At 39.6% G+C, this 12,001-nt stretch overlaps 2 protein-coding genes across 5 annotated transcripts; one reads left to right on the forward strand and one right to left on the reverse strand.

Moving 5' to 3' along the window:
* Positions 1-282: 282 nt before the first annotated feature.
* Positions 283-8,267, forward strand: slc38a7 (solute carrier family 38 member 7). 3 transcript variants are annotated; one of them, XM_049718810.2, is made up of 14 exons: positions 283-400; positions 749-785; positions 1,522-1,948; positions 2,990-3,043; positions 3,494-3,638; positions 4,929-5,067; positions 5,170-5,268; positions 5,619-5,673; positions 5,772-5,886; positions 6,076-6,223; positions 6,393-6,592; positions 6,674-6,725; positions 7,172-7,318; positions 7,393-8,267. In XM_049718810.2, exons 3-13 carry the CDS (start codon positions 1,697-1,699, stop codon positions 7,272-7,274), a joined length of 1,362 nt encoding a protein of 453 aa, XP_049574767.1. In that variant the 5' UTR covers positions 283-400; positions 749-785; positions 1,522-1,696; the 3' UTR covers positions 7,275-7,318; positions 7,393-8,267. The 3 variants fall into 3 exon arrangements, with proteins under 3 accessions (XP_049574767.1, XP_068506613.1, XP_049574766.1); XM_068650512.1 differs by having other exon boundaries at positions 7,172-8,267; XM_049718809.2 differs by lacking the exon at positions 749-785 and having other exon boundaries at positions 307-400; positions 7,172-8,267.
* Positions 8,268-8,279: 12 nt separating this feature from the next.
* Positions 8,280-11,986, reverse strand: si:ch211-122f10.4 (cathepsin A-like). Of its 2 annotated transcripts, none has more exons than XM_049718807.2 (11): positions 11,703-11,986; positions 11,156-11,267; positions 10,946-11,083; positions 10,724-10,882; positions 10,532-10,623; positions 10,252-10,336; positions 10,021-10,167; positions 9,794-9,939; positions 8,931-9,093; positions 8,767-8,856; positions 8,280-8,703 (listed from the first exon to the last, which is right to left on the reverse strand). In XM_049718807.2, exons 1-11 carry the CDS (start codon positions 11,882-11,884, stop codon positions 8,620-8,622), a joined length of 1,398 nt encoding a protein of 465 aa, XP_049574764.1. In that variant the 5' UTR covers positions 11,885-11,986; the 3' UTR covers positions 8,280-8,619. The 2 variants fall into 2 exon arrangements, with proteins under 2 accessions (XP_049574764.1, XP_049574763.1); XM_049718806.2 differs by having other exon boundaries at positions 10,015-10,167.
* Positions 11,987-12,001: the final 15 nt, after the last annotated feature.

Consider the following 12,001-nt stretch of genomic DNA (forward strand, 5'->3'; position numbering starts at 1 on the left):
GGTTCAGAAAATGGATGGATGGATGAATAAATGTGCCAGATTTTAATAAGATGTTATGGAAATCTTAGTGTTAAAAAAACTTATCAACATCCATACAACATTCTTTTGAAATTATTACTCTGTTCTTTTTAAAAAATAAATGTTGAAAAAAATAATTACTAGTAGTATAAGAAAGTCATCGTCCTAGTTCTATTTTTTACGAGTAAAGACAAATTGCGGGCCAAATGTGGAATAAGTGGGACAAAACAGAGCTAACGTATATCGGATGAATAACTACATTTCCCACAATCCCCAGTCACGTGATTAGGCATCACGTGCTCCTTGGTCTTAAATGAGGGTGCCGCACAGTCTATTTGACTGCCATGGTGCAGTTGCAGTCGAGGCACCTGGACAACAAAAGGTATCGTTTCCGATTTCTTCTCCGAATCTATCCTCGTCGGATATGGTCAAAATCAGCGCAGAATACTAATGCAATTTTTACCCCTGTGAATGAATGTAAAGTCAGCAAGGTAGCTAGGTTTGCTAACGCGAGTGGTGATTGAAAAACAAACAAAACCAGCGCACTGACAGTCATGCATTATTTGTTACCCCATCATTTTACATTGTCACGCCAATGACACGATGATCGAATCACTTAACCTCTTTTTAATGTCACGAACTCAGGAGTTTCTGCTTCGAATAAACCAGAGTAGATTGCTTGACCTCATGTCCAATCTAACGTTTGCTTGTCATCCATATCTGTCTGCAGATATTACCGAATGGATCATATGCACTAGTTTGTGGAGGTACGTTTTCTGTGCTCTCACTATTTTTTGTGGTAATTTCTTGTATTTGTTTACGTTTATGCTTTGACACAGTTAAACTAATGAAGGAATCTGCAAAAATGTTAATTTTCTCAGCTGTTTCTATTCATAAGATATGATAAAGTTAACATTTGAGTAAAATGAAGGTTCTGTGTACTGCTCACAACATAAGTCCCCGAAATTGAAATGCTCTCATTAGAGCATTTATTTCCAGAAAATGATAAATGGCCAACATACCAAATAAAAGGTCTAGTGTAATATGTATGCACAATTTGTAAAATGTTATTTTAAAGAGAAAACATCTGCATTATTTTTATTCAGTTGAATTTAACTACTGTTGATCAACCAAATGTGTATATATATAAAAAAAATCTAGAAGAAATGTAATATGGTGCCATTTCATTTGATTAACTCAACTTGTGAGCCAATTATTTGCTTTGACTTGTAAGAGCACTTGTGAACTCGACTCAACTCGCTTCACACAGTAAGCAGAGTGAAAACAAGAAAAAAGATGAGAAAATAAACAAGGACAAAAAGTTTACTGTCAAACTAGAATGAGGAAAAGCGGTTTGAAAGATGAATGAATGCTATTGCTTAAAAGTGTGACACTTTGCTGCCATAAAACAACACTAATGAAATAATTTGAACTTCAGTCATCCAGATAATCTTTTATGTATGTTCTTGTGGGAGTCTAAATGTAAACTGTATTGAATTCCAGATTACCAAATGGATCCACATGCTCACTAATAACTATCACATCCAAACATTGTGGGAAAACATAAAGGATTTATCGGACCCTTTCCTGCAACAATCAGCATCCATATTTTTCTGAAGCTGGATTCAGACAATTGGAGACTTGGCGGTGCAACCCCTGAGCTTGTGCCAATTGACTCATGGCCATTAACACCGATAAAGACGATTGGGGAGGAGTTGGCAGCAATGACTCTGGAGAGCGAGCGTGGCTCTTGCAGAGTCCCAGCATGGAGTCAGAGCAGCATCTGGAATCAGAGAGGTCGAGCGGCAGCGTGTCGTCCTTGGGAGCGGTCTTCATCGTGGTGAATGCGGCTTTGGGAGCGGGTCTGCTCAACTTCCCGGCAGCCTTCAATATGGCAGGAGGGGTCGTGGCAGGAGTCTTGCTTCAAATGGTGAGGCGCTTACAACACTTTAAGCCCATTAGTTAAATGGGTATATTTAATTCACTTTATCAGTGACAACCTTAATTGCTTTTTGAGCTGGGACTTGAGTGGAAATTCACAAAATACTTAATAGGAATAATTTGATCAGACTGGATGGCCATTTCAATCCTTACAACATATCGGTGTCAATAGATCAATGCAAAAAGTGTAACTTGTACGAGATTTACCACAAGCGGAGTTAAATAATGTTGATACATTATATGATTATATATTTAGAATTTGGGTGATTATAGTTCCCAACTACCAGAAACGCCAAATTAATTTATACAATCCTTATTTATCTTCAATTTTTATTCCGTTTTTCCACACTTCATTGGATGTGCATAATTTCAACATGCCCTATACCCAATATTCTGTTAACTGGCTGAATTATACTAATTTAAAAAATATTTCTACATAGTTTTACTGTCCAGAGCAATTTTGTTTTTACAAAATGAGTCATTTTCTGTATTCAATTTTTATCATATCAACTCTCATAGAGATCCATCAGCTCATTAAAAAAATAAAAAATGCTAAATATATTTGTTAAACAACACAGTTGGCCTGCTAACTCACTTGGGTTATGTTGCTAAATTAAAGTCTGGCATGTGGTCATAAAATGCTAACATGAGCTAAAAATGTTCCCGCTGTCAGCAAGCTCACTTGTTTTGCTGCTTGCATGTATCAATATCTGCTTGCAGGTCATTTATTTAAAAAAAAAAAAAAAAAAAAAAAAACGCGTCTGGGCTTGACAAATATGTATTTCTAACAGCTGAAGTTCAATTAAAAATGTATTGACTCAAAACTGTATAAAAGCTGACTTGCTTTTTTTTTAATTGAGCTACTAAAATAATGATAAACTGGGCTATGATATTAGAAATTATCGAGCGCCTAAATAAGAAATGTAAAACATAACTTTAGATTGTTGATATTTGGCAATTTAAACTGTCTTGAAACAATCCAAAATATAAACCATCAATGAATGATGATGATGCTTCCTTTATTTTTCAGTTCATGCTGATCTTCATCATCACTGGTCTGGTGATTTTGGGTTACTGCTGTCAGGTTAGTGCCACACACTTCAGTCATTCTGTTCATTTCTTTTACTCTTGTGCAAGTGCATTATTGTCATTATTAAGTTCTATCCGTAGTCGCAGAATGCCTAGATCGGCATTATGTGCTCAGACTTGCACTTCCCGAATAACACACTTACTCAGATGATCACATTTTCGTGTTTCCTTTGTGCTTACTTACGTTTGAGCCACATCAGCACACTAGCATGTTTGAGAATATAGGAGGAAGCCATGGGGAGAACATGCAAACTCCACAGAGGAAGGCTGCAGATGAGAATCAAACCCCACGATTCCACTGTGCTAGCCCTCAAAATTCTACACGGTCCATAACAAGAGCCATAACTCAAATAAGGGCTGAACAGTTTTGGGGGTAAAAAAAAAAATAGCCTTCAAATATTCGACATTACAGCCTCTATCTCATCAGCAACTTTGATTTCCTCAGGTCAGTAACGAGAGCAACTATCAGGAGGTGGTTCGAGCCACCTGCGGAAAAGTCATGGGAGTCCTGTGCGAGGTGGCCATCGTCGTCTACACGTTTGGCACTTGCATCGCTTTCTTCATCGTCATCGGAGACCAGCTGGACTGCCGTGAGTCAACCCCCCCAGTTTATCAAACAACTATCGAACCCGCCGCTGTCTTTAAGAGTCTCCCGGAATCAACGCGCGCTGCCAAAACTGGTCCGAGCAGAAAATGTGACGGTTGATCTGATCACATGACTAAACATACCACCATAATGATGATAAATGGATGAGTACACGTGTGAAGTCTACCGAGACACTGTTACAGTCCCCGAGGCCTGCCTTGTTTTGCCGTTGCAATTAGCTGAGTCAATTCAAGGTCCATGCACTAGTACATTCTTTCTTGACAATTCACTGCACTAGTAGAGCAACTTCTGTGCACTAGTAGAATGACCACCTATCACGTTTCTTCCACTACTTTGTGACATTTCTGCACACTAGTGGGTCACATTTTAACTAATGCAGTGATTTTCAAAACTTTTGAAAGTACCACCTAAAAAAACATTAGAATGCAGTTGGCGCAAGTGTTCATCAAAAACAAGATTATTATTATTTTTTAAATTCTAAGATGTATTTCACATTATATACATTATATACACAATTTGAACATTAACTGTACAAAAAAATGATATTAAAATGTGTTGCACACAATATTTAAACAAACATTTTGACCGAATTTAAAGTTGATAAAAATCAGTCTTCAAAGATTAGTCTCACTTATAAACATGTAGTTGACCTAATGTTGTCTACTACATGGATGGTCCTTGCATTGGATTATTATTATTTTTTTTCCCATTGCTCCTATGGAAACCAGTCGGAGCATTTATTTAACATCAAATACAAATATTTGATGACATAACAACTGCATGTTACTAGTAAGCCAAAATCGTGTATTTGTTGACAACTGTGTGCCACTTGGTCCCTAGTTGTGATATGATCAAATTAACATGTATCACTTTTCTCGCCAGTTAGCTTTTGAACATCAAATGTTAGTCATCCAGTTATTTTTTAGACAGAGTTGGACGACTGGTGATGCATTACATGGAAAAATAACACTGTATTTCCCTCGCTCCCGGGAAGTCAATATTAGTGTTGCATGCAAATGTAAAGTGTCGAGTATTGGTGTTGATACCCTCTAGCAAAAATGTGACGCGTTTGCCGATGAAAGCAAAGGGCACAATGGGCAGAAGTGTCTCTCATGTGACCATGTCATGTGGCGCTTGGTCCAAAAATGCTGACAGTGGCTAAATTTGTCTCGCGCTTGCTTTTTGAAATTAGACTCTGGCCTTTTGCTCCGTGACTTTTTACCTGCTCCATTCATCTGAAATAAAACTTTTTTTTTTTTTCTTCTTCTTACAGTGATTGCAGTGGTGTTCCATGACGGCTCAGGCAGTGGCTTGTGGTACACCAACCGCAAGTTTACCATCGTGGTGACTGCCATTTTGGTCATTTTGCCGTTGTCCATCCCAAAAGAGATTGGTTTCCAAAAATATGCCAGGTATTGCACAACGTCTCTCTTCATAATTTCCTTACCTCATTTAAAGAGCTGGCCTTGTTCTTACCTCAGCGTCATCCCTTTTAACTGTGTGCCTTTTTGCAGCGCTTTGAGTGTGATGGGTACCTGGTATGTTACCATTGTGGTGATTGTCAAATACATCTGGCCAGATAAAGAAATCATGCCGGGGATTGTTCCCAGCAGGTGAGGATGCCACGCCCTTTATGACCGGTCAAGTCCTTGCTCCTTTTAATCATCAGTTAAAATATACTGCAGCAGTACTTGAATTTAATGTTTTACCCAGTGGTGGAGTTACGGCAAGTTTATGAGTCACCTATTTGTTCAATTATGGTCGGGTCAACATATGACGGAATAAACCCTTACGTTGGTGATGGGCAAAATAAACAAAAAGAAAAATAATGTTATGCTATGATAAATATTTGGGGGTGCACAAGCCCAAAACGGCTGGGAACCACTGCTGTACACTGTAGGGGGAAGAAAAAAAGCACTTTTATAAATTCAGTGTTTTAAATTCCATGTTGTTTTTGTTGCAGTTCCACCTGGACTGCAGTTTTCAATGCCATGCCAACTATCTGCTTTGGCTTCCAGGTACTATTTTAGTTGTCATTTAAATTCATGGAAAAAAAAAAAACGTTGTGTCTTCTTGAATTTGAAAGGAAATGAATCGCTGGTCTTTTTCTTAACAGTGCCATGTCAGTTGCGTGCCGGTGTTTAACAGCATGAGCAAGAAAGCGCTCAAACCCTGGGGGCTTGTCGTCACGCTCAGCATGATTATCTGCCTCTTTGTTTACACAGGGACAGGTACTATTTTCTCAAAGCCACTTCAGGCATATTGACATATAAAACGGTAGTAATAAGCAGTGTGAATATGTGGGTGATGTGCTTTTCTACACATATATATTTTTTGGGGTAATTTCACAAATTTTGTGTTGTAGCTCTGAGATTTTTTTTTTTTTTTTAAATAAAATGTCCTTCTCTCCATTTGGTCAGGTGTTTGTGGCTTCCTGACATTTGGTTCCAGTGTCAGCCAGGACGTGCTGATGTCATATCCACCCAATGACATCGCCGTGGCGATCGCCAGAGCGTTCATTATCGTCTGCGTGGTAACCTCGTACCCTATTTTGCATTTCTGTGGCAGGTAAAAATAATATTAATATTTGAATACATTACATATAATTCAAAATCATTCAGCCGAGTTCCTTGTTTTTTTTTTTCCTGTGGTACACCATTCAAATGGCTGTTTTAAGCTCATATCATCCATGGTGTTTGGGTTTGTAACAATCACTCCCATCTCGCTGTGTTTGCAGGGCTGTTATTGAGGGTCTGTGGTTGCGCTGGCGGGGCGAGCAGGTGGAGGTGTGCGTGCGGCGCGAACAGAGGCGGCGGATCATGCAGACCATTCTGTGGTTCGGCATCACCCTCGTTCTCGCGCTCTTCACGCCGGACATTGGACGTGTCATCTCGCTCATCGGAGGATTGGCAGCCTGCTTTATCTTTGTGTTCCCAGGTATCCCCCCCATCTTTGTCCTGTTTGCAGTGTTGTGCGGCTTAATACAACACAGTAATGTTTGTGTCTTTGATTTGAAAGGTTTTTGTCTCATCCAAGTCAAACTGTTGGAGACGGACAGTCGATCTGCCAGGTGAGAGCTTCAGTCTTTCATTAATCTCATTAGTACACACATGACTAATATTGATCTTGCCATTATGTTTATGGAAAAAGTTCAACTTAATTTATGAAGCAATTATCAACACTTTAGAGAAGACCCTTTTCTGTTCCCAGTGATAGTGGTTTACAAATAGGGTATACAAAATAAAAAGCATTGAAATGTCAGAACATTTCTTTAACTTTTTTGGAAGAAAATTACAAAGCTAAATTTGGTTGAAAATTTAACACATTACTGCTCCCTACCTTAGTTTTGTGCCAGTTAAAAGCTCTAATGTAATTGTATCAATCGGTATGAAACATCTCAACTCTTTTTCCAACTCAACAATATTGGATGTTCTTCACACATGATAAATAATTTCAACTGTGTTTATATAATGGACAGTGATTCAAATTAGGCGTTATTGGTGCTTTCATTCCCAGCTGGCACGGACTGGTGATCTTTGGTATCATCATGGTTACCCTCGGAGCTTTCATCTTCGGCCTCACCACGACTAATTCCATCATTCAAGATGTCATCAGCTAAAGGGAACATTTCTGTCCCAGGCTGTGGACATTGTTCTACACTAAGTAAGACTTGAGAAGCTTCTCACGACTCTTTTAATTAGTTCTGACCTCCACTTGACTTCACATTTGTACTACAGTGCCAAGGGTGAAGATGTGTGAAGATTTCCCAGATTATCAAATTCCATGCTGTTAATCTGCATTTAAAGTAGTTTTTGTCCAAAACTGCACATCCTGGGACCAGGTTTACAAGGGATAAAGGGACCTTGTATAGAGAAAACCTCACAATGAAATAGTGAGGTTGGTGGATATAAATCCAACCAATTTGTACATTTTAAATTGCATGTCAGAGTGAATGTTAATCATTGAAGAAGCGCAGCAGTTCAGAGTCCTCAAAGTCTAGGCGAGAGACTGTTTGCAATTCAAAATTTGATGGATTTGCACTCTTTGAGGTTTTAACCGGGTAATGTTAATTCTTCGACATTCGTCTCTTAATTCTATCATATTCGGGCAGTTTTAGCACAATACTAAATAACTGCTAGCTAGATAGGGGTGTGTGTGAAAATGTTTCTTTGAATGTATGCAAAAGCTTAGCATTTATGAAGCCATAATACCAGATACCAGTGCACAATTCAAGTATATTTACTTCAACCGTTGCTTAGTATAGATGTAATTTTGCCAAGGCTCAAACCAAAGCTTGAGATTTTCTTTTCGAGCTCCTTTGACAAAAACACTCAACACTACATACAGCCAGTGTAATTAGGCTGTACTTTTCAAAGCAATATTTTCAGTTCTAAGTATGGTCTGAAAGGGATGTTTTTTTTCTTTTTTTACATTGTGTATCCAAAGAAGGGAAAATGAAATTTGTGTCAGATATTTTGGTTATGAACTTTCTTTTTGGTGCTGCAGTTCATTGAATCACATGAATAAATAGCTGCAATAATGATTTGACTTTTTTCCTCCCAAAAATGTACATGTTGTCTTACATGGCAAATAAACCTGAAAATAAAAACAATTTTCCGCAAACTTTTCTTAAAAATGCTATTTTAATTAAATCAAGTTCAGCAAAATTGACAGTCATCTGACATGACTGAAAAGTGCAAACTTTGATTGCAGTGTTGCTAATTCATTTCAACACACAATTCAATATAAGTAATTGAGGAGGACACATATTTTCTTTGCACCGCGCCTGAACTGAGCAACAATTATTTGTTCTGTATAACAAAGCCCAAACTCTGCAGCGTGCTCTCTAAGACAAGACAATTATCAAAGTAAATTTCCAACAGTCTTTTCCCTCAAAATCCAAATTCCCTGAAAAATAAAATAAAAATAGTCACAAATGCACATTGAGCAATTTTGATCAAGATTCAGTAGGGGCCATTTGTTAGGAATGACTGGAACATTTGAAGCGCTGGACCTGGAGCCCACTGTGGAACCATATGACCCGCACCCTGGAAACACAATCAATATTTGAAGTTCACCACAAATATACAAAAGCTAACATCTTGATTTACCTTTACTGTCAGGAAAGTAACATTTCCATACTGCTGGTAGAACCCTGCAACCTGTTTGTCAAGGTACCAGGGTTGGTACCTCGTAGTGGCCTGGCAACAACATTAAGTTATTCGATTTGGGCAAATCACATATCGCTGACGTCGGGCGGCACGTTTATCGTTACCTCTATGCCGAGGTCGTCCACAAACCACTGATCTCCCAGGAAGTTACAGGCCATGTCTGTGTCCCCGTTGTAGATGAGTGCCCGAAGGCCAAAAGAAAGCAACTTTAGATAAAAGTCCTTCACTGATGGGTACAGGCTGGTGTAACCTCGCCCAACGGTCTCACTACACAAGACAAGAAGCGTTAGTATTAATATAAGACAATCGCTGACCACCTCCCACTGCATCAAGAAAAAAAAAAAAAAAAAAAAAACTCAAATTTGTTTGTCATGCTCAATACATTTACAAACTTAAGGACAGACACTACCAGCACAAAATGATGCTTCATGTTATTTTTTTTCACAATTGGTGCTTTAATGCTAAAAAAAAAAAAAAGAATGTATTAGATGAGGTTATTTCTGTGGCTAGAAATGAACGGTATCCATTACTAGGCAGCAACCAGCAGGGGGCGCTATTTACTCAAAAGTAAACATTGAGTAGCAACACGGTTCATTTTTTTTCATGAAACATGAAAGGTAGGACTTGCAGTCAAACGCCAAATCCACCATCAACAAATTAGAATTACACATAAGAAACAATCAAAATGACTTTCAAAATAAATTAGGTAGAAACTGGCCTTCCCAAAATTACTTCTGAAGGATTTATTGATTTTGTGTTGCGTAATACACATTTTGAATTGAAGTACATTATGAATACATTATCCTTACAGCCATCCAGTAACAATGGATTGAATATTAGCTTTGCTTTAACTGCTGTTAATATAATTGGACAAATTGTTGTGGTCCTGAAACAACAACCCCCCCACCTATCTGAAATTAATGACATAAAAGAACTTGTAATGCAGTGCTTTGGCGCTCTAGCATACCTGCACAGGTCCCACGGTGGCAGCATGTCAGGAATATGCAAGGCCTTCCTCACATCGCCCCTGTTGAGCCAGTTGACTTGAGCCGTACTATTAATACACGGGGGGACCTCGCCCAGGGAGATGGCCCATGACGGCCCATCTGAAAGCTTCCCACAAACGTTTTAGTGACGATCCCCGTTTGTTTACAACTGTGTGGTGAAGAAGAGCTCGGGTATGCTCACCCTTACATCGTTGCTGCGTTTGCGGTAGTTCTTGAACAGGTGACTCATTGCCCTCTCGTAGGCTGGGTGAAACCCGCCGCGACCCTCGCAGTTCAAGTAAAGGGCATACTCGTTAAGGCCACTGTTGTAGACTATATTAAAGACCACACTGACCTGTAGGGGGATCATAAAGGCAGAGGACAACTTGATATCGGTCGCTCATGTGGCAAGATTGACATGCAGGGCTCACAGACGTACCATTGTTTGGCATTTTGACGAAGTGGAGTTGGAGAAGTCGCATCTTTGCTCCTCGCAGCAATAGTTGTTTAGATCTTGCCACAACCTGCGCATAACGCACCCTGTTACAATTGCAACCACCGATACTCTTTGTTGATAAAAAGTTGTACTCCGTTTGAAACGTTGCATCGGTGCATTCTTAATCCTGACTCTAAAATGAGCATTATCAAAAGTGGTGGATGTTCAAAGACTGTACATGTCTATAAAATGTCGTAGTCCCTTAATCCAAACATAAACTTACTCTTGTCCAAAGAGGCCATGGTAGTAGGCAAAATATATTAAAGCCTGATCATTGAGTTCATAGCTGCTGAGACCATTTCCCACAGCAAAGCCCTAGGACAAAAAAAAAAAAATGTATATGCAGTAGTTATGACGTTTTGTTTGGTGTCCTCCTCTGTAGTGACGCGACATCATTCTAGATTAACAATCTCACCTTGAATTTGATTGAGTCATTTCCTGCAGCGATGCGCAAGCTGAGGGTTGGCACATAAATTCCACCGTAACTTTCTCCAAAGATAAAAAAGTCATTCCGAGTGAAGCTGGGAAACTTTGCGAAAAAACTCTGCAGTGCTTTGTAATTGTCCTCGGCAACCTAAACAGGAGACGTAAAAGTTGTCTCTCGGCTTTAAGTCAAATAATCGTTGAGGAAAATCACCTGATCATCATCCGTGGCGTAGTCGCCGTCATTGGAGTAGGAGTAACCAACACCTGCCGGAGATTCTAAATAGAGCACGTTTGCGATCCTGTTCCAGCTGAAAATGTTCTCGTACAAAGTGGCTCCGTCGTCTCTTACCTGAGAGGAAATTCAACAAAATCACTTCAGCCAAGTGTTGCTGCCACTTGTGCAACCTGTAGGCATGCTCACGTGGAAGGGTCCATTCTCTGATAGGAATCCATCAAGCGAGCTGCAGCCCGGGCCTCCGTTGAGCCACAATACCAGCGGGTCATTGACTGGGTCCCTCTGAGAGGTAACAAACCTGCACGAGACCCAGATCACCGACATTTACATTCGATTATGTCAAACAAGTAAACATGTTGAGCAGGCACATTCGATAATACCCCCACTCCCAGATCAATAGTGAGCCATTGAAAGTGATAACAAGTAACCAATACCACTAATACTATAGATACATAAAATTTCTATTAAACCAGTGACAAATGAGAAATTTATTTCTGGCTAAAGGCGAAACAATCTCTCTGGAGTCTAATCGTAAATCAAATTTTCACCTTTTAATACTTAATTGCAAATCCTTTGCAGTCAATTACAGCCTGATGTCACTACTAGTCATGTTTTGATTTGTCAAGTACTATGTTTGTTTACTTGGTTAAATTCAAAACAATATAATAACTCGAATGTAATCACGTGACAACCATGTGACCTGATTCTGTGTGTGTTTCGTGTTGCTGCTCACCAATAATGAAGAAATTTGCCGGGTCTGGCCTGGACGTGTCCCGAAAACTGACGGAAGTTGGGCTTGAACGTCAAGCCGGGGAGATCCCCCACCTCGTCGGGCGCATAATGAGCCCACGTGCTAAGCCCGAACCCGGCTAATATGGATAAAAATAAAACCAGCGGGCGTCCATTGGCGTCCATCGTAAGACCCCAGCGATGATTTACCGAAGGGGATGAATGGAACGGAAGACAGGCTTGGTTTTATACGGTCGCGCGTGACTTCCTTATAAAACAAGTCACGTGACGGGGCAGCTTCGT

The sequence above is a fragment of the Syngnathus scovelli genome, chromosome 4, assembly GCF_024217435.2.
Source record: "Syngnathus scovelli strain Florida chromosome 4, RoL_Ssco_1.2, whole genome shotgun sequence".
NCBI lineage: Eukaryota > Metazoa > Chordata > Actinopteri > Syngnathiformes > Syngnathidae > Syngnathus > Syngnathus scovelli.